The sequence below is a fragment of the Triticum aestivum genome, chromosome 4B (genome assembly GCF_018294505.1).
Source record: "Triticum aestivum cultivar Chinese Spring chromosome 4B, IWGSC CS RefSeq v2.1, whole genome shotgun sequence".
In the NCBI taxonomy this organism is placed as follows: domain Eukaryota; kingdom Viridiplantae; phylum Streptophyta; class Magnoliopsida; order Poales; family Poaceae; genus Triticum; species Triticum aestivum.
Window position 1 is genome coordinate 449,929,231 of NC_057804.1, and position 21,320 is coordinate 449,950,550.

The window sequence follows — 21,320 nt, forward strand, 5'->3', positions numbered from 1 at the left end:
ATCAAAAGATGTAAAGTTGATAATGATAGTCCCACATACTTGTGGCACTGCCACCTTGGTCACATTGGTGTCAAGCGCATGAAGAAGCTCCATGCTGATGGACTTTTAGAGTCTCTCGATTATGAATCATTTGACACATGCGAACCATGCCTCATGGGCAAAATGACCAAGACTCCGTTCTCCGGAACAATGGAGCGAGCAACTAATTTATTGGAAATCATACATACTGATGTGTGTGGTCCAATGCGCGTTGAGGCTCGCGGAGGATATCGCTATGTTCTCACTCTCACTGATGACTTAAGTAGATATGGGTATGTCTACTTGATGAAACACAAGTCTGAGACCTTTGAAAAGTTCAAGGAATTTCAGAATGAAGTAGAGAATCAACGTGACCAAAGATAAAATTCTTACGATTGGATCGTGGAGGAGAATATTTAAGTCACGAATTTGGTACACACTTAAGAAAATGTGAAATTGTTTCACAACTCACGCCGCCTGGAACACCTCAGCGTAACGGTGTGTCCGAACGTCGTAATCGCACTCTATTGGATATGGTGCGATCTATGATGTCTCTTACTGATTTACCGCTATCATTTTGGGGATACGCTCTAGAGATAGCTACATTCACTTTAAATAGGGCACCGTCTAAATCCGTTGAGACGACACCGTATGAATTACGGTTTGGGAAGAAACCTAAGCTGTCGTTTCTAAAAGTTTGGGGATGCGATGCTTATGTCAAGAAACTTCAACCTGAAAAGCTCGAACCCAAGTCGGAAAAATGCGTATTCATAGGATACTCTAAGGAAACCATTGGGTATACCTTCTACCTTAGATCCGAAGGCAAGATCTTTGTTGCCAAGAACGGATCCTTTCTGGAAAAGGAGTTTCTCTCGAAAGGAGTAAGTGGGAGGAAAGTAGAACTCGATGAAGTACTACCTCTTGAACCGGAAAGTAGTGCAGCTCAGGAAAATGTTCATGTGGTGCCTACACCGACTGGAGAGGAAATTAATGATGATGATCAAGGTACTTCAGATCAAGTTGCTACTGAACTTCGTAGGTCCATAAGGACACGTTCCACACCAGAGTGGTATGGCAACCCTGTCCTGGAAATCATGTTGTTAGACAACGGTGAACCTCCGAACTATGAAGAAGCGATGGCGGGTCCAGATTCCAACAAATGGCTAGAAGCCATGCAATCCGAGATAGAATCCATGTATGAAAACAAAGTATGGACTTTGACTGACTTGCCCGATGATCAGCGAGCGATAGAAAACAAATGGATCTTTAAGAAGAAGACGGACGCGGATGGTAATGTCACCATCTATAAAGCTCGACTTGTCGCTAAGGGTTATCGTTAAGTTCAAGGGATTGACTATGATGAGACTTTCTCTCCCGTAGTGAAGCTTAAGTCTGTCCGAATCATGTTAGCAATTGCCGCATACTATGATTATGAGATATGGCAGATGGACGTCAAAACGGCATTCCTTAACGGTTATCTTAAGGAAGAGCTGTATATGATGCAGCCGGAAGGTTTTGTCGATCCTAAGAATGCTAACGAAGTATGCAAGCTCCAATGATCCATTTATGGGTTGGTGCAAGCATCTCGGAGTTGGAACATTCGCTTTGATGAGATGATCAAAGCGTTTGGGTTTATGCAGACTTATGGAGAAGCCTGCGTTTACAAGAAAGTGAGTGGGAGCTCTGTAGCATTTCTCATATTATATGTAGATGACATACTTTTGATGGGAAATGATATAGAATTCTTGGACAGCATTAAGGCCTACTTGAATAAGTGTTTTTCAATGAAGGACCTTGGAGAAGCTGCTTACATATTAGGCATCAAGATCTATAGGGATAGATCGAGACGCCTCATAGGTCTTTCACAAAGCACATACCTTGATAAGATTTTGAAGAAGTTCAAAATGGATCAGTCCAAGAAAGGGTTCTTGCCTGTACTGCAAGGTGTGAGATTTAGCTCGGCTCAATGCCCGACCACGGCAAAAGATAAAGAAGAGATGAGCGTCATCCCCTATGCCTCAGCCATATGATCTATTATGTATGCCATGCTGTGTACCAGACCTGATGTAAACCTTGCCGTAAGTTTGGTAGGAAGGTACCAAAGTAATCCCGGCAAGGAACACTGGACAGCGGTCAAGAATATCCTGAAGTACCTGGAAAGGACAAATGACATGTTTCTCGTTTATGGAGGTGATGAAGAGCTCGTCGTAAAGGGTTACGTCGACGCTAGCTTCGACACAGATCTGGATGACTCTAAGTCACAAACCGGATACGTGTATATGTTGAATGGTGGAGCAGTAAGCTGGTGCAGCTGCAAGCAGAGCATCATGGCGGGATCTACATGTGAAGCGGAGTACATGGCAGCCTCGGAGGCAGCGCATGAAGCGATTTGGGTGAAGGAGTTCATCACCGACCTAGGAGTCATACCCAATGCGTCGGGGCCGTTCAAACTCTTCTGTGACAACACTGGAGCTATTGCCCTTGCCAAGGAGCCCAGGTTTCACAAGAAGACCAGGCACATCAAGCGTCGTTTCAACTCCATCCGTGAAAATGTTCAAGATGGAGACATAGATATTTGCAAAGTACATACGGATCTGAATGTCGCAGATCCGTTGACTAAACCTCTTCCGCGAGCTAAACATGATCAACACCAGAACTCTATGGGTGTTCGATTCATCACAATGTAACTAGATTATTGACTCTAGTGCAAGTGGGAGACTGTTGGAAATATGCCCTAGAGGCAATAATAAAAGCATTATTATTATATTTCCTTGTTCGTGATAATTGTCTTTTATTCATGCTATAATTGTATTATCCGGAAATTGTAATACACGTGTGAATACATAGACCACAATACGTCCCTAGTAAGCCTCTAGTTGACTAGCTCGTTGGTCAACAGATAGTCATGGTTTCCTGACTATGGACATTGGATGTCGTTGACAACGGGATCACATCATTAGGAGAATGATGTGATGGACAAGACCCAATCCTAAGCATAGCACAAGATCGTGTAGTTCGTTTTGCTAGAGCTTTTCCAATGTCAAGTATCTCTTCCTTAGACCATGAGGTCGTGTAACTCCCGGATACCGTAGGAGTGCTTTGAGTGTACCAAACGTCACAACGTAACTGGGTGACTATAAAGGTGCACTACAGGTATCTCCGAAAGTGTCTGTTGGGTTGACACGGATCGAGACTGGGATTTGTCACTCCGTATAACGGAGAGGTATCACTGGGCCCACTCGGTAGTGCATCATCATAATGAGCTCAAAGTGACCAAGTGTCTGGTCATGGGATCATGCATTATGGTACAAGTAAAGTGACTTGCCGGTAACGAGATTGAACGAGGTATTGGGATACCGACGATCGGATCTCGGGCAAGTAACATACCGTCTGACAAAGGGAATAGTATACGGGGTTACTTGAATCCTCGACATCGTGGTTCATCCGATGAGACCATCGAGGAGTATGTGGGAGCCAACATGGGTATCCAGATCCTGTTGTTGGTTATTGACCGGAGAGCCGTCTCGGTCATGTCTGCATGTCTCCCGAACCCGTAGGGTCTACACACTTAAGGTTCGGTGATGCTAGGGTTGTATGAATATGAGTATGAAGCAAACGGAATGTTGTTCAGAGTCCCGGATGAGATCCCGGACGTCATGAGGAGTTCCGGAATGGTCCGGAGGTAAAGAATTATATATAGGAAGTGTTGTTTCGGCCATCGGGAAAGTTTCGGGGTCACCCGGTATTGTACCGGGACCACCGAAAGGGTCCCGGGGGTCCACCAGGTGGGGCCACCTATCCCAGAGGGCCCCGTGGGCTGAAGTGGGAGGGGAACCAGCCCCTAGTGGGCTGGTGCGCCCCCCCTTGGCCCCCCTGCGCCTAGGGTTGGAAACCCTAGGTGGGGGTGCATCACTTGCCTTGGGGGGCACTCCAACCCCCCTGGCCGCCGCGCCCCTTGGGAGATTGCATCTCCCAGGGCCGGCGCCCCCCTCGTCCTCCTCCCGCAGCAGCTTGGCGAAGCCCTGCCGGACTTCTGCTGCATCCACCACCACGCCGTTGTGCTGCTGGATCATCATCAACCTCTCCTTCCCCCTTACTGGATCAAGAAGGAGGAGACGTCATCCGCTCCGTACGTGTGTTGAACGCGGAGGTGCTGTCCGTTCGGCACTTGGTCATCGGTGATTTGGATCACGGCGAGTACGACTCCATCATCACCGTTCTCTTGAACGCTTCCGCACGCGATCTACAAGTGGTATGTAGATGCAATCTCTCTCCCATGACTCGTTGCTTAGATGAACTCATAGATGGATCTTGGTAAAACCGTAGGAAAAATTTTAATTTTCTGCAACGTTCCCCAACATAGCCAAACTCCGTGGATTGTTTGACTCTATGTCTTGTCTTTGGTTACCATCATCAATGGTCGCCTCGGCAATTAGGTCGTTAGACTAGACCAACTCTTTGACATGTCATGAGTTCTCGTACTCCTCGTATTGTTTTTTCTCGTTGATATCAACACCTATCACCTGGAGGTCATGGATTCGCTAGACAACAAGTATTTATCCATATAGGTCTCTAGATCATGTTGTTGCATCCTTAGATTAGATAGAAAAATGCATACACCATGTATAATTAACCTCATAATCATTCATCTAAATAAATACACATAATTAGAAATAAGGATTAGGCACAGTCATATCTCACCATTTCCCTATATCTCCCACACCAAGTGGGATTCCTCTCACATAAGAAAGGAATCACAACAAACATGGACATCATGTAAAAGGAAGCCATATCGATATTATCATAGTTTGCCACAGCAAGACATGTGAATTTTTGGGTCATGATCTTTAAGTCAAGGTATGAATAGAGATTACAAACCCTAACCCTACAAATATAAATCTATCTCTAATGGTGGTGTTCTCGATGGTTGAATGGAGGATCTTGTTGCAGAAGAGTCTAGGGTGGATCTAAGTGAAGAAATTCCCCTTCTGTATATATCATCCTTTGCTCTGGTCTCTATATCTCTGCCCCATGTTACCATGATGCGTGTTCCTCCTTCACGGAATTTTTTAGGGGTATACAAGAGGGAGGCGGTGCCACCTGGTGCGATCGTTGGTACGAGTGAGCATGCCCGTGCCAAAGGTCATCTTCTTCTCTGTTGACGTTGGATGAAAGTTGTCTTCAATAGGAAAGTTGTGCCTCGTTTCCCCATTTGTATTCCCTAATTTGGCTATATATCCTTCCGAAAGTGTAATATCCTGTAATCAAAGCAAGGATCCAGGTTTTCCCTATTTTTGATAGATAAATTATAGGTAAAGAGTGAAACCTAACAAAAACATGAGACGAACCATAAGAAATCTCTTGGTAAACTCTATATAAAACAGAGCCATCAAATTAGTTTAGAGTGTTGCTCGTCCTCAAGCAATTCTAATGAAGCCCGGAGAACTCGAAGTTAATAAAAAGTCATACCGATCTGAGGAGATATAATATTGTCATCTTCACAATTCGAGCAAACCCTAAACAATATGATGCAAATATTTCTAGTTCCTTTCTTAGGCCTTAAAGTTAGCTAGGCAGAGAAAACAAGTCAAAAAGTGCCTCTCTTTTTTTAGAGTCAAAACATTTTTAGCACACAAGGCACTTACACAAATTTAAAACGTCGATGAAGAGTATGATAAAGTAGCTACTTTCCTCCACCAAGGATTCTTTATCAAATCTCTCTACCTTGATCCAAGGTCATGAACTTAATAAGGGAACAATGCTTGGTGTTTGTAATAATCTAGTTTGGGGACCATTATCTTGCCTGGTATAGTTATTACAACTACACTCAGCATTCCACTCTCAACCGAGATGTAAGTGATTAGAGAGTTGAGCTTCATGTCATAGCGTTTCCGCTACATGATTTTCCCTACAAACACTACATGCAGGTGATGGGAAATGACGTGTTTGATGAAAAAGTTGCGAGCGGCGAAAAAATATGGCTGGAAAAGGCGCGAGAAATGGCACAGTCAGTTAGCATGGCTGCCATTAATTGGCTTGTTTCAATGAGATGAGTGGTGGGATTGCTATGACCATCTCCAAATATACAAGCCATAGGAGCCAAAATGTAGTGCACTCCATAAAATATGCCAACCGTAAACATTTTGGCTAGAGCGCATTTTCATCCCTCGAACCTCCATGTTATCAGTTATTATGGAGGAAGGAGTACATGACGATTTTGCTAGAGTTATCTGAGGGTAGTATGTATGCCCTTTGCTATATGTAATTTGGCAAGAAAGAAAGTATAATTCGAAAAATACTTTCACGCCTAAAAATGTGGGAGCAACTAACTGGAGGGTGCCCCCTGCCGCGCGGGGTGGAGGGGGTGCTTTTCCTACCGCGGGGAGCGCTCCAACGCTCCACATGGCGCGCCTCAACACCGCCATGTGTCACGCGTTGGACACTTACCGACTGAAACACTTTTTCATGATTTTTTGTCTTTTTTCGTTTTATTCGATTTTTTCTGTTGTTTTTTGGGTTTTAATTTTCATTTTTCTACCTTTTATTCTTCCTCGTTTTCCTATTATTTTTTGTTTTTATATCTGTCAGAGAACATGTGTGCTTCCGCGTAGAGCATAGACGTGCTTCATCTCATGGGAGCACAAATTAGTTCACTTGAGGAGCATGGGTGTGCTTCCCCTCTTGGGAAGCGCGGTCTAGTTAGCTTGGGAGCATTGGTTAGTGTTGGTTGGGAGAACACACTATAAGCACCAATGTTAGTGCTAACTAGAAGCAGTTGGGAAACACATATGCTGGTTGGAGCACAAGTTAGTTCACATTGGAAGCATGCCAATATGTTAGTGTTAGTACTAGTTGGGAGCATAGAGTTATCCGAAAAAAAACTTCATGAAAATATATCAAGAAGAGGTTTAGTTTCAAAGGTCTCGACGCAAAAAACATAATGATGAAAACATACGATATTTTGTATGCACTGTCCACGAGATATTTCATTCAGAAAAATGATTTTTTTTTAAAAAAGTGCAACAACAGCAACAACAAAGACCTTAGTCCCAAACAAGTTGGGGTGGGTTAGAGATGAAACTCGTAAGATCTCGCAACCAACTCATGGTTCTAGCACATGGATAGCAAGCTTCCACACACCTTTGTCCATGACCAATTCTCTGGTGATATAGCAAGCTTCCACACACCTCTGTCCATGACTAGTTCTCCGGTGATACTTCAGTCCTTCAGATCCCTCTTTACGGACTCCTCTCCCATGTCAAGTTCGGTCTACCCCGATCTCTCTTGACATTATCAGCACACTTTAGCCGCCCGCTATGCACTAGCGCTTCTGGAGGCTTGCGCTGAATATGCCCAAACCTTCCCAGACGATGTTGGACAAGCTTCTATTCAATCTACGACAAATGATGCGCATGATGCGCCACTTATCACCATTAGAGAAGATGAAAGTAACCTTTTCAATAGATACCTCTGGGAACTAAGCCTAGGTAGATGGTTTGGTTTCTTGTGGTGGAACAACTCACACTTGTTCAAGTTCTAAACTTGACGCATGTACTCATATATTTACTGGATTTATTTCAGGCTCTCTGATGCTGGTGTGTTAGTCGACTACGAGTACCCCTGGAGATTTCAAAGCTATGTAAGAGCATCTCCAACCGATCCCCAAACAATTAAAGGATGATACGACCAAGTACCTTTAGAGGAGCATATTTGCTCCTCTAGTAAACTGTAGTTTCTAACCGATCCCCGATACTTAACTCCCTAAGAAAAATCAACACAAATTCGGTGCAAATTTGGTTCAAACTACTACATCAAACTTGATTCGAAATATTTTACATAACTTGAACGAAGATTAGACTAGATTGCATAAGAACTTATTAAAACTAATTGCTAATCGTTCTCCCAGTCTGATTCGGTAAGCGTCGTATCGTCAGAGTCGTGGAGCAACGGTCAATGACCTCCTTTGCCCCAGTCGTGTACTGCTTACATTCGGCGCTCCGTCTCGACGTGCTCCGTGTATCTGCGGGCGGAGCTCCGCCATGTATGCCTCGCAGGCTTGCTCCGCCTCGAGGCACTCGCTGGCCTCCCGATCTTCCCGCAGCTCCCATGCGGTGGCTACCCGGGGGTCGAGGGGCACCAACTACGATAGGCCGTCGGGGAAGTTCAGGCGGTTGTTGGCACCGTAGAGGTGAACCAACATAATGTGGCATTCGTGTGCCTCCTTTACTGCGGAGTGGGAGGAGCCAATCCAAATCCTCTCGCGGGTGTCGCGGTTAGTGATATCCGCGACCCACGTCCCCCACTGATGCTGCTGCACTCGAGGTATTTCGGTTGCGGTAACAGCAACGATGAGAGGCCAAGGATGCGGGCTGCGTCGACGCGGACGAAGGAAGCATGGTCGCAAGAGGAGGATGCGCCGCCGCGGACACGTGGTGGCGTGAATCCGCAATAGGGATAAACGGTGGGAAGCGACGGCGGAAGCGGGGCTATGCGGGAGGGCGAGGAAGTGACCGCGGGTCAAACCCCTAACACTAAAGCTTAGCCTTACGCCCTTACCCCTCAAAAGAAAAAAGAAAAAAAAACACAGCGTGCTGGTCTGGTCTTCTTCCTAGGCGCAATTCGTCACGATTCCTAACAAGCCGAGCAGAATCGCGGGCGCAGAGTGCCCGGAGAGGAGCGTGGTCAGTGGAGCAGACCACGCTGCAGCCATGTCGGTGCAGGAGTACCTAGAGAAGCACCTGCTCCCGCGCAAGATCGAGGAGGCCGTGAACGCGGCCGTCCGCGCCAAGGCCGCCGACCCGGTGCTCTTCATCTCCACCCACATGCGGCGGGCGGCGCCGGCCGTGATCACGCGGGTGTGCGCGCGGCAGATCCTGGACAGCCGCGGCGCCCCCGCGGTGGAGGTCGACCTGCACACCAACAAGGCCGTGCACCGCGCGTCCGCGGCCGGGCCTGGCGCCCCCGAGGGCGCCGCGGTCGACGCCACGAGGGACGTCGAGAAGCGGAGGCTCCTCGCCAAGGCGGTCGCCGACTCGGTGCGGCTGATCAACGGCAAGGTGTCGGAGGCGCTCGTGGGGATGGATCCGCAGCAGCAGGCGCAGATCGACCAGGCCATCATGGACTTGGACAAGGCACACCACAGGGTACATCCCCGAAACCCCGATTGTTCCTTCTCTCATTCTCTGTTGCTGATCTGTTCCTGCATTGCCAAGCTCTATTTGTGTACATATGATAATTGATGATTATATGAGGATGCTGTTATGCTGTTTCTAGGTGTTTTCGCTAACGGTATACTCCAATTGTATACTATGCTACACGGTGGCAATATTTGGCACTGGCTTGCTTCATTTTAGGCTTCCCTTCGGGAAATAATGCTGTGCCATTTTCGATGGTTGTAATGAATACTAGTTTACTAGCATCTCAATTTTTTGTACCAAAAAACGAGTATCTTGTGTAGTTAACAAAAGTTTCTGTGGATGTGCATTGTCCTCTCTGGTTGGAGGGCACCATGTAACACATCCTGCGTACAAGGTAACTAATTAACTATGACAACCATGTTCAGACTGAGGTTGGAGCGAATGCTATGCTGGCCGTATCAATTGCAGCTTGTAAAGCTGGTGCTGCTGAGAAAGAGGTATCACTTATATTCTTTATCTGGGTCTTAGGTAAAAATTGAGTCTGACGATAACACAAATTCTTATAGTTGTTTGCCTATTTCTGTGCAGGTTCTGCTGTACAAGCATATAGCAGATCTTGTTGGTAAAAGCGCAACGACGCTTCCCGTCCCAGCAATTACAGTCATTAATGGTGGAACCCATGCTGGAAATAATCTTCCCATTCAAGTATTTCCACTTCACATTTAGGATTACCTGTTGTAATAAACTTTGCTTTGCAGACTGCTGAGAACACTCTTTTTTCTTTTTTTTTTGCAAATAGACTGCTAAGAACACTCTCTTAGGCTCTTTTATAAACCCCAAAACTTTGCAGTGTTTGAGATTGTTACTACCTTGTTTCTTACTGTAATATACTACATGTAGTTTGACATCCCAATATACTGTAATGTTTTTGTTCTGCGTAGTACTTTGAAGTAAAGTTTACGTTTCTGTAGGAAATTATGATCCTTCCAATCGGTGCCAAAAACTTTGAAGAAGCAATGCAGATGGGTTCAGAGACATATCATCATCTGAAGGTACCCTCCATTTTAACAAACTGCTTCACAGATATACTTCGATAATAACACCGTGCACACTTTCTTGGCTATGTGCGTGTTGTCTAGTCCCATATTTGGACCAACCTGCTACCTGCCCATCAAACATTCTAGGAACATTGTGTTTCCACGAAATCTTAACGCCTTATGCTAGCTTGCCAACTCTCTTTTATGTCTTCTTAATTCGCTTGGCACTATTTTTTCTCGGTGATTGCTGCTAAGACAAAACAGAGAAATTGCTTAAACATTGGCTGTCCAGCTGTTTAAAAGTTTTGTTTTTATAATGCAGTTCTGCACAGAATTGTTTGCTTATTTTCACTAATGATTTGTTAGGATATTATATGGGAGAAGTATGGTTCAGACAGTTGCAACATTGGCGATGATGGTGGATTTGCTCCTAATATTTCCAGGCAAGTAAGGAATTGATTTTACTTTTTCCTGATGTGCTTTCTTTCTCAGTTTCCCTTTTGAGCACCTACATATGGATATTAACATATACCATATCTATGTCTGGTGAATGTTCAGTATAACCGAAGGCCTGGATCTTGTGATTGCGGCAATAGATAGAGCTGGATATAATGGAAGGATCAAATTAGCAATTGATGCTGCTGCTACTGATTTTTGCGTAGGTAAGGATAAATCAGTGAAATCTCTATCATCCATATATCCTTAGCTGTTAACACCATGGTTTATATTCTCCTTTGGATAACATCTTGGGCATCTACATAACTATACCCAATAGAAATGCAAGTAATGGCGTGCATTTCGCAGATAGTTCCATAGTGTTGCTGTGTTAGAAGGATGTGTTTTTCAGCCTACTGTGTTTTTCAGCTTCTTCTTTGTGTTGCATCGTTGTTGTTTTTACAGCTGCCATTGCTGCCTGTAACAGTGTAGCTTGGTATGCTAGGGCCAGTTAAAGCATACTATTGTAATCAGCATTTGCAATCAGGCACCATTTGACCAATCTCTTGCTATTTTCCTGTTGTTATACTTTTTGGAAGTGTGCGACCTTGAAACATGGAAAACAATGAGTTTTCATTCAAGTTAGAAACAGTGAGCTTGAATAGCAGTCAGATGTACTCCCTCCGTCCCGAATTACTTGTCTTAGATTTGTCTAGATACGGAGTGTTAGATACATCCGTATCTAGACAAATCCAAGACAAGTAATTTGGGACAGAGGTAATATATTGTAGGCTATTGTTAATTAGTCTTACTATTTTCGCGAGTTAACTTCCCTGCTTGCTCATGCATCTCTTTGCAGGAAAGAAATATGACCTGGAGTTCAAGTCTGCAAAGAAATCAGGGCAAAATTTCAAAACTGGGGACGATATGATTGAGATTTATAGTCAACTATGTTCAGGTATCACTTGTTTGTGGATTTACATATTCTGGGAGACAAATCTTTTGACTTCATGAACCTTATATTTCCTCTTTTTTGTACACTAGAATACCCAGTTGTCTCCATTGAACAGCCCTTTGACAAAGATGACTGGGAGCACTCGAAAAAGTTTACCACCCTAGAGCTATGTCAGGTACCTATTGTGCTTTTATTTTCTACTTTACTGTCAGGAGCTCATGCCATAATGCATTTGCAGGTTGTAGGAGACGACTTATTGATGTCAGATCCTGAACGCATTAAGCGGGCAGTAAATGAATATAGTTGCGACGCTCTTACTCTCAAGGTAAGTCACAAATCATTCATTTGTTTATTGATGTTTATAAACTTGCTGCTTTGTGCTAGTTACTGGGACCGCCGAAGGCTAACAATACCACAGACTCTGGAATTAGGCTTTTTTTAAGCTGGAACAAGCCACAATTCATTTTGACTAACCACAGCAATCTTTGTGCCTGGACACTCAGTGTGGTTCTTTGTTTGATTCAATGCCGCTCATTCAGAAATTCGCTTTGGCACATGGGAGCGCGCGCTCCTGCCACCAGAAAAAATATTTCAAAGTGTGAAAAAATTCGAAACAAAAATTTGGTGCATACATCTCGACATTATATGTGTGCACGTCAAGTTTCGGAGAAAAACGACATTTTTTGTGGCTTGTGTAAAAAAGACAAAAAGATGTCTTGTGAAAAGCACTTTTTAACACTGGATTTTGTCTTTTTCACACGAGACACATAACTTGTCGGTTTTTCGCGAAACGACTTTGTGAGCATGCATAATATCGAGATGTACGCGCCAAATTTTTGTTTGGAATTTTTTGACATTTCAAAATACGCTTAAAGCACATTTTAAAAACCAGGAGCGTGCGCTCCTGTGTGCCAAAACACCACTCTCGCCGCTCCTTCCATTTTGTGCCTATTATTTTGCATGGCATGATTTGAGTTTAAGGGCATTTACAGACAATGTGATGTAGTACCTGAATTCACGAAGATGAGCAATTAATAGTTGAACTGATTGTAGGCACATAAGGTTGCAAGAGCCACATGATTGCACATGCAGTACTTGCCTCCTTGATTCTTCCTTGCTCTCTTGATTTCTGTAACTGTCCAGGGATTCTCTGTTTCATGTACCTTATTATGTGTTTCCTTTTCTTATCATGTGTATGTAGGCAAGTCAAGTGGGCACTGTCACTGAGGCCATAGAGGCTGTGAAACAGGCAAAGGATGCTCATTGGGGTGTGATGGTGTCACATAGGTCTGGGGACACGGATGATTCTTTCATCGCCGACCTGGCTGTCGGTGCAGCAGCTGGACAGATCAAAGCCGGTGCCCCCTGCCGCGGAGAGTGCCTCACGAAATACAATCAGGTTTCTGTTGAATGCTTGCTGCCTTTTATGTGGATAAATGCACCGAAGTGTTGGTCTAAAGTCATAGTACCATATGGTCATTCTAAATAGCTTCTTAATTTGTCTTGAATGGTCTTTGATGTTTGCAGCTTCTAAGAATAGAGGAAGAACTTGGAAGCGAAGGGGTTTACGCTGGTGAAAATTGGAGAACTACCTCGAGCTGACTTGTGGCTTACTGGATTCCCTTGATGCGGTCCGGGGGGGGGTTCTGTAGAAATGTTTTTGTGCTGGCTCAGCAAAGGCAAGGAAAGAGGGTAGCTTAACAAACTGGGGAAACTTTCAGGCACACATTGGTTTCTTAGGTGTAGTGGTTGAACTGCTGAGACTTTACTTTTGAGAGATGTTGAGCTATGCCTTTTTTTCCTTTTCATTTATATGTGATATGGAATGGATCGTGCACAAGATACATGAATTTGAGAATGGGTTTGAAGGAGTAGAGTTTTTCATTTATACAATATACACAGTTCCAATATACTCCCTTCGTTTCTAAATATAAGCCCTTTTAGATATTTCAATACAGACTACATACGGATGTATCTCATTTTGTTCATATGCAGTTCATATTGAAAACTCTAAAAGGTCTTATATTTAGGAGCAGAGGGAGTAGTTAGTCCAAAGTGTTTGTTCTACTGAGAGCAGTTTGCTTGAGCTCAGCTTATTAATATGGTAGAAATTGTGGAACAGTCGAGCAAATATCAAACCAGACAGCAAAATGGTATGCTGAAGTATTGAAGCACTGAGGCACGCAAAGAACTCCTTATATCAACGAACAGAAAAAAAGCACACAGTACTTGATGCACAACAATTTCTTCCGAAATGACATCCAACTCCATGGTTCAACAACGTGATCGAGCTAGCACATAAGGGGACACGAAATATGGTCCTGGTATCCCCAGAGCTAGAACACAGCACACAGCAGGTTACAATCGTAAAAAAAGAGCAAGGCTTTCCAAACTTTCGCCCTCAAAGCCCACTTTAAAGATGACAGCATAATCAGGAGGATTCAGCTGCCGCCGGCGCTGCCTGTGCCGCCGCCTGTGCTGTTTGCGCCTCTGCTGCGCGCTTGACCGATGCGCACTTGATCAGATGGTTGTAGCTCCCCTTCTCCTTGAAAAGCTGGGAGAAATGGTGCTTGCAGTAGAGGATGCCTTCCAAAGCCGCGTAGTTGGACGGCGAGAGGGCGCAGCCTCCATGAGAGCATTTGAAGCAGGACTTGTGGTAGGACTTCTCTTCAACAGTCACCTGCAAGATTTGATTTAACAACTAGGCATGAGTCATCTGCATGTTATGGAGGCTTTAGGATATAACTGAAAAGGAAGTTGATTCAAGACAATTATGATGGAAGTTGGCTGCCTTTTAGAGTAAAGCGAAGGCTACACAACTATGTCCAAAGGTACAGGTAAAATAAACCCTTAAATCGCAAAACGATCAGTCAACAGTTTTCACATTCCGAAATATCAATTGTTTGTCCTTCAATTGCAAAACGGTCAATCCGACAGTTTTCACATTCCGAAACATCAATTGTTTCATGAAATGGAGAAATTCTGATACATCTTCGCGAGCTATGCTGACGCCTAGGTCACGAAACAAAACAAAACAAATATGACATACTCGGTGATATTACCTTCTCAAGAGGGTATGCTGTTTTACCACAAGTGGCGCACTTGTCCTGTGTTCCCGAAAACATGCCCGCAGCTTTGCTTGGCGATCTGGTCTGAAACAGCACATTTCACATAAGACTAACCGAATCGCACGGCAGCAAAGAGACAAGACACACATATAGAAAGAGGCAGCCAATACGGCACAGACCAGCTCAGGAGTCAGCTTCTCCGTCGCAGATTTCGCGGCTGAAAGAAACAAAACCAAGGATCAGGACAGAAATCAAGAAAACAATAGTCACTTTTGTCATGCTGACTGAAAACCTACGTGATTGTGACTGGAAGCTCTTGTTGTAGCTCCCGGTCTCCTTGAACAGCTGCGCGAAATGGGGCTTGCAGTAGGGCACCCCTTCAAACGAGGAGTAGCTGCTAAACTGCCAAACAGCAAAACAAGATAGCCAGACAGATTGTTATTTGTCTTGGTCTTGTTTTTACCAAGCCAGAAAATGCGAATTGGACAAAGTCAATATCTCCTATCCTAGGCACACGATTCTGGCATGGAATTCAAGCGCCAGATCCGTGCGGCAGAGCAGTTCGCAGATCTGACATCGCATTTCATTCTACAGATCCATGGACCGTTGACATCCGTCCATCGATCTTCTTCTTCTCTCGTTGTATCCCGGAACTAAATGAACAGTTGTGGAGATAGGGAGATAAAAGAGAGCGAGAGCGCGAGAGGGAGGTGATGGGGAGGGGACATACGGAGAGGGTGGACTTGCAGTGGTGGCACTTGAAGCAGGCGCGGTGGAAGACGGCGCCGTCGGTGGAGAGCTGGTCCATGGGGTACACCGTCTTGGTGCACACCTTGCACTTCTGCTGCGTCCCGCTGAACATGGTCGCCGTCGCCGATCTGATCTCGGCCTGCGCGCGCCTGATGTGACGAACACCGCCACGAGCGCCCCAATGGCCGCGCTTATATAGGCGGCAGCGGATGGATGGATGGAATGAATTATGGCGGTCTCTCGAGGTGGGGGGCTCGATCGGGCCGGCTCACAGTTGCCGCGGCGGAAAGGAAAAGGGAACCAACGTAGGGGAGGGGAAGGAAAGGAAAGGGAGATGGGATGAGGGTGAGGGGCCGCGCTAGTGCTCTGCTCATTAACGAATACGCAATTAATTAGTAGTATTACAGCCTTGTGCGTACGAGTGGTGTGTGCTCCGCGCACGAACGTGGCTCCGGCTGCACGGCTGTCGGTGGGCCCGGGAACGCGCGGGGACCAGATGTCAGCGGGAGCGTGTTTGGTAGGAAGCGGGAGCGCACGCGGCTCTCGGCCTGGGTCTGACTGGCGCGCGAAGTGCAGCAGAAGCAACGACTACTAGTATTCGCGTCGATGCGTGGGGCCCGGTGGTCAGCCCCTGCGACGGGGAGAGGTGAGAGATATTCTCCTGGGCAATTTGTTTTCATTGGTTAGATATATATAATACTCGCATCTTACACTAAGAAAGGGGTTATTATCCCTAAAAAGAGGGTTATCATACTCGCATATGCTCCTTCCGTTCATTGTTATAAGATGTTTTAGATATTTTAATACGGAGCACATACCAACTAAAATGAGTGTACAAACCTACTAAAACATATCTATATACAACTGGTTTAGAAAAAATAAAACATCCTATAATGTCGTAGTGAATGGAGGGAGCATGTGTTATTTTGAAAAAAATTTAGAACGATTTATTATTTTGATTTGAAGGAGGAATATATGTAGTGCGGGGGAGGGGTGGCTGCCGCAGCGGCGAGCGGTGCGGCCCACGTCGGCCAGCTCTTTCCCTGCTGCCTCGTCGGACCACTCGGCTTGTTCGCGTTTGTTTGTCTATATTTATGCAACAAACAGCGCACTGCGTGAGCATTAATTCCTTCCTGCTACGTACTGTATTTTATTGCGGTGCGAGAGGACAAGGCCGTGTTTTTATTGCATGCACAAGCTAAGCTCGGCCTACTCCGCCTAAAGGAAGAGGCTGAGGCGTGGGGCCGGGCCGTTTAGGCGGGTGGGCCGGTGCCAACTGCGCTGGCACGCACGGCGGTCTAGCTTGGCAAACGGATTACTTTTGCTCATTTATTTGCTCGTGCGTGGCCTGTCTGTGCTTATACGATATACGGGCAGGGCTACAGCTCAATTTCGTAGCGCCCGGTTCAAGCACGGTTAGGAGCATACTGGAATCTGCCCGTAACAGCCATCAAATTTGTTCACTGGACCGGACGGTACCCCTAATAAGCTGATACCAAACACGCCCGTACAGCTCATCCAAGGAAGATATCATTCCGGTCAGCAGTGCGTTGCAAAATCATATACCTAATAACCATCACATACTCGCATAATGATTGGATTTGAAGCAAGTCCCATCGTCAACCACCCAGTGCGAGTGCGACCAACGCACCATTATTCTGCCCGGCACCAACCGGAAACGCAATCAACAACTCCACGGCACCACGCCAACCAAATCACTGCCAAAACAGCACTGCACCATGCAGCACATAGTTAGCTCGTGTGGCGCCATCATCAGGTCAGTGCTAATTCTAGCTCCAAATCCACAAATCCCCAAATGCCCATGACTGTCATCGACGAAACAGCTGTTACAGCATCGTAACTGACAAGCAGGAGCATAGCAGGATCGAAGAATGTAACCATGGAAAGTAAACGGGAATTTGTGTATGCGCCACAGATGGGCGGTGGCTGCCGGTATTCTGATGCTTCATCGGGACACATCTCATGTGCCCATTTTATATCAGCAGATCATAATGGTTCTTCCCACTGTATAATAGTCTCACCGGCACCCGTTTCTTCCCCTCTTTCGAGTCTTTGGTAAACTCCAATCCGTACTCAGCAATTGGGATGAACCCGTTGCCCCGTCCACGGTACTGTTGCACAAAAAAGGGCAGATTAAGCTCGAGATGAAGTGAGGAAAATGGTGAGAAGCACCGAGTCAAGCGTAACATTCATACGAGGCCATCAAAGCCAAACGCTCAAACATGATGGCAGTGGAACAAATAAAATGGTGCAATAATCCACATTGTATTTCCAATTTTGGAGACGAGCTGGATTTAAACATCGAAAAAACGCAAAAGGAAAGGTATTCGCCAATCTTTCAAACAGTTCAATCTGCGCTTCGCAAAATGCCTTTCCAATTCATTTTGCCCAGAATCTCGAATGTTGGGGATTCAGAACATCGGACCAAGGAAACAGAAATCAAAATGCAGTTTCAGTTTTCAACACCATTCTCAAGGAAACTTTAGGCAGATTGTCTAGTTCCAACCGGACTTTTATTTTATGTTATTGAATTACCAGGAAATTTGGCTAAATATTATAAATTGCTAGTACATGTGCCTTCTGATTTGATCAACTTTTATCATAGTACGATGCAATGCCCATAGTGATGATGATGGTGTTCTTAAAGTCACTATTCTACCAAAACCCCTTGTTCAGTTTTTCTCCCTTATCAGTTGGAACAACTATTCCATTGATTTTTTATGAGAATCGCTTCCATCATGTCACAACCATATTATTAAATATAGATGAAGTTTTATTATCCTTCTCCACTCTGCACACATATAGATTCATCATCACCTAGGGCAGTTGAATTTACCTCACGCTCCGGAATGTAAATAATGATTGGTTGCCGACACAGTCTAGACAAAACCTGGAAAGAGGAGATCCCAAATGAAAATCATATGTGAATGAGCCATGTATACAGATACAAAAATTTAAGCAACAACCAACAAATACAATATCAATCTACTCGGAAAAGGGTAGCCTACTTTAGAACATCCAGAAGTTAAACAAAAGTATATTTTTGACTTTATCACGCTAAAAGGGAAGAATGATGCATGAACTGTACTACTTAAAACGTAAAATGACTGGTACGTGCGAGTCGGATGTTCTCCACATGTAATTTGTCGAATAACTGATGCCTACATCAACTATGCATGTTAACTTTTAGAACCATCAAATCCATACCAAGAGTTCTGACTCTCCACCCCAGAAATCAGGTCGCCTTATCCTTTGGCAGTAGCTACAACAGCAGGCACAGCCGTTAGCATCTCTATGTTAATGACATCGAAGTAAATAAAAAAGCTATGGGAACCTAACCGTTTCAAAGATTCATCCACTGTAATAGCTATAATCGCCTCTTCATACTTTTGACGCTCGGTTTGGTTATCACATATAACCTCTTTCACTGCCAGCCGTAGGTCGTCTAGGAAATTGAAGGTAAATTCCAGCATAAAAATATATTTCAAGAATAATCTGTCTTTCAATGGAGACCTGGTAATAATTATACTATATGGCCAGCTCCAAGGTTGAGTGATGGATACTCTCAGGTTTATCAGGATGGGGCAGTTCTAAAGAATGTGCAATGTAAACTCAAAAGAAAGACGTACAGCTCTTCTTCACATATCCCTGGCCACAGGATAAGCTTTTGAGTGTTCCGTATCTTCCTACAGGGAGCCTCTCCAAAATATTTCCTATCACCATCTCTTCATGCTCCAGTGGACTCTTCATTTTTCACTCTCCATATTCCACTATTCTATATTTTATTGATATCATATAAACAACAATATACTTGTAACCGCTATGATTTCAATGGCTATGGACCTAACGACTATTTTTCCGATGGGTATATTTGTAATGGCTACGTTTTTCTGGTCTATACATATGCAAAGTCATTCGCTCTTCCTGATTGTTACTCCTCTACAGCATAACAATGAGTCCTCGCTATTTACTGAAGCAAAGTCTCTTGGATTCATCGTCATCACATGACGGCAATGGACTTATTTTTACTACATACCCAGCACATAATATCCGCTTTTGAATGACTTTACTTTTTGGAATAGTGCAAATTGTACAAGAGCATGACGACTATTTTGTACAGAAAAGAGATAGAGCTGGACATCTTGGGTTATATTCTACAGAGAAGATTACAGTAGCATTTCGGAATGTTAATGTATGACATAGCAACGAATGCTTCAGATGGCTATGTTCGGATTGAAGAAAGTATTGCTATAAAGTCTTACAATTTGTAAAAACTATTGTTGAAGTCCCTGAGGATGAGTATTTGAGATCTTCAAATGAGAATTGTACTGCTGAATGGCTAGCAATTGGAGAAAAAAAAAGGGGGGGGGGGGTCCCAGAATGCTAAGTAGCATAGGTTGCATGCATTATAAGTGGAAAATTGTCAGCAGCACGGCAAAAATTATCTTTACTCTGCAATTGCAAAACATCATTTTCATTTCAACATCTCAAATACTCACCTCCGAAGACTTCTGCCATAGCTTTCTCAAACATTTTAGGACACTATAACAGTACTTACTCCGATCCCAACATACGAGGCCTCGCTTTGCGGCTGCGATGGCTGTGGTTTTCCGGGACGGATCCCGAGCGAGCATGGCAAGGGCTCGACCTCCAGTTCTCTTCCATGGAGCGTGCCCTGTTCTGGGCATCCACGTCCATGGTCATCGGGAATGGACGGACCGCCCTGCTCTGGGAGGATCGGTGGATCGACGGCCAGTCCGTCCGTGAACTCCTGCCCAACCTCTACGACTGCATCCCCAAGCAACGACGCACGGCGAGAACCGTGGCGGACGGGATGAATGACAACTCCTGGGCACGCGACATTCACGGCAACCTACGCTTGCATGAGATTGGTCAGTACCTGCAGCTCTGGCAGGTCTTGCAGCATACCGTGCTCTCTGCCGCCCCGGACCAGCTGATCTGGAAATGGATGGCGAGTGGCACCTACTCTGCACAATCCTGCTACTTGGCCACATTCCACGGATCGACGACTTGCTGCTCCTGGAAGCTTATCTGGAAGTGTTGGGCGCCGCCGAGAGTTAAATTCTTCCGCTGGCTGGCCAACCAAGACCAGTGCTGGACCACTGAGAGACTGGCTCGACATGGACTGCAACATCACCCACGCTGCCTCCTATGCGATCAAGAGCCGGAAATGATCCGGTACCTGCTGCTGGAATGCCCCTTCGCTCGCCAGGTGTAACACCCCGGATGTAACTTTCCATCTTTGTAACTCCAACTCTTGCCATTTTCGGCTATGAGATATGTTATTCCCTCCGTGGTTGGGTTTTGTCTTTTGTTTTGCTTTTTATTCATGTCATGCATATTATATCATGTCATCATGTGCATCTCATTTGCATACGTGTTCGTCTCATGCATCCGAGCATTTTCCCCGTTGTCCGTTTCGCAATCCGACACTCCCACATGCACCGGCGCACCCCTCTTGTCTCTTTTTCGTGTGCGGGTGTTAAACGTTCTCGAAATGGACCGAGCCTTGCCAAGTGGCCCTGGTATAGCACCGGTAGACCGCCTGTCAAGTTTCGGGTCATTTGGAGCTCGTTTGGTACTCCAACGGTTAACCGCACAACCGCAAAGGCCTCTTTTGAGTTGCAGCCCAACAACCCTCCAAAACAGCCCAATAACCCATCTAAGTCACTTCCATGCTCTCCGTCGTTGGATCACGATCGTGTGGGCGAAAACTACACCTCATTTGGACACTCCTAGCTCCTTTTACCTATAAAAACACCTTCCCCGAAAATTCCGGATCAAAACCCTAGTCCCGCTCCTCTCCCCGCAGCCGGACACGTCCGGACGGAGCCGGACGCGTCCGCCCGCCGCCGCCCAGCGAATCGGGAGCCTCCAC

General features: G+C 45.2%; 3 protein-coding genes across 4 annotated transcripts in view; 1 reads left to right on the plus strand and 2 right to left on the minus strand.

Annotated features, from left to right (window-relative positions):
• The first annotated feature begins 8,580 nt into the window (after positions 1-8,580).
• Positions 8,581-13,492, plus strand: LOC123092649 (cytosolic enolase 3). 2 transcript variants are annotated; one of them, XM_044514466.1, is made up of 11 exons: positions 8,584-9,161; positions 9,581-9,652; positions 9,744-9,860; positions 10,127-10,207; positions 10,559-10,635; positions 10,751-10,854; positions 11,487-11,585; positions 11,672-11,757; positions 11,821-11,907; positions 12,784-12,981; positions 13,110-13,492. In XM_044514466.1, exons 1-11 carry the CDS (start codon positions 8,727-8,729, stop codon positions 13,182-13,184), a joined length of 1,431 nt encoding a protein of 476 aa, XP_044370401.1. In that variant the 5' UTR covers positions 8,584-8,726; the 3' UTR covers positions 13,185-13,492. The 2 variants fall into 2 exon arrangements, with proteins under 2 accessions (XP_044370400.1, XP_044370401.1); XM_044514465.1 differs by having other exon boundaries at positions 8,581-9,161; positions 11,672-11,907.
• A 319-nt stretch (positions 13,493-13,811) lies between these two features.
• LOC123092651 (LIM domain-containing protein WLIM2a) lies at positions 13,812-15,690 on the minus strand (the record flags this gene model as incomplete). The annotated part of the gene is given in 5 exon segments (XM_044514468.1): positions 13,812-14,262; positions 14,645-14,734; positions 14,830-14,867; positions 14,947-15,052; positions 15,381-15,690. Coding segments are annotated over 5 exon segments (615 nt in total). The 3' UTR covers positions 13,812-14,013.
• Positions 15,691-17,207: 1,517 nt separating this feature from the next.
• The window catches only part of LOC123092650 (OVARIAN TUMOR DOMAIN-containing deubiquitinating enzyme 3), a 14,814-nt gene continuing 10,701 nt past the window's right edge, over positions 17,208-21,320 (minus strand). The window contains exons 5-8 of the mRNA XM_044514467.1: positions 18,761-18,866; positions 18,629-18,683; positions 18,258-18,311; positions 17,208-17,532 (exon numbers count right to left, since the gene is read on the minus strand). Of these exons, the coding sequence (XP_044370402.1) occupies positions 17,395-17,532; positions 18,258-18,311; positions 18,629-18,683; positions 18,761-18,866 (353 nt within the window). The 3' untranslated portion in view covers positions 17,208-17,394. The remainder of the gene's footprint in view (positions 17,533-18,257; positions 18,312-18,628; positions 18,684-18,760; positions 18,867-21,320) is intronic.

What these genes read in the sequence shown, in the direction of transcription:
- LOC123092649 (XM_044514465.1), top strand. Translation starts at nt 8,727, where the DNA reads ATGTCGGTGCAGGAGTACCTAGAGAAGCACCTGCTCCCGCGCAAGATC. An exon ending in GAAATAATCTTCCCATTCAA is followed by an intron (nt 9,861 to 10,126) that starts GTATTTCCACTT and finishes ACGTTTCTGTAG; the next exon opens with GAAATTATGATCCTTCCAAT. An exon ending in TGCTACTGATTTTTGCGTAG is followed by an intron (nt 10,855 to 11,486) that starts GTAAGGATAAAT and finishes ATCTCTTTGCAG; the next exon opens with GAAAGAAATATGACCTGGAG.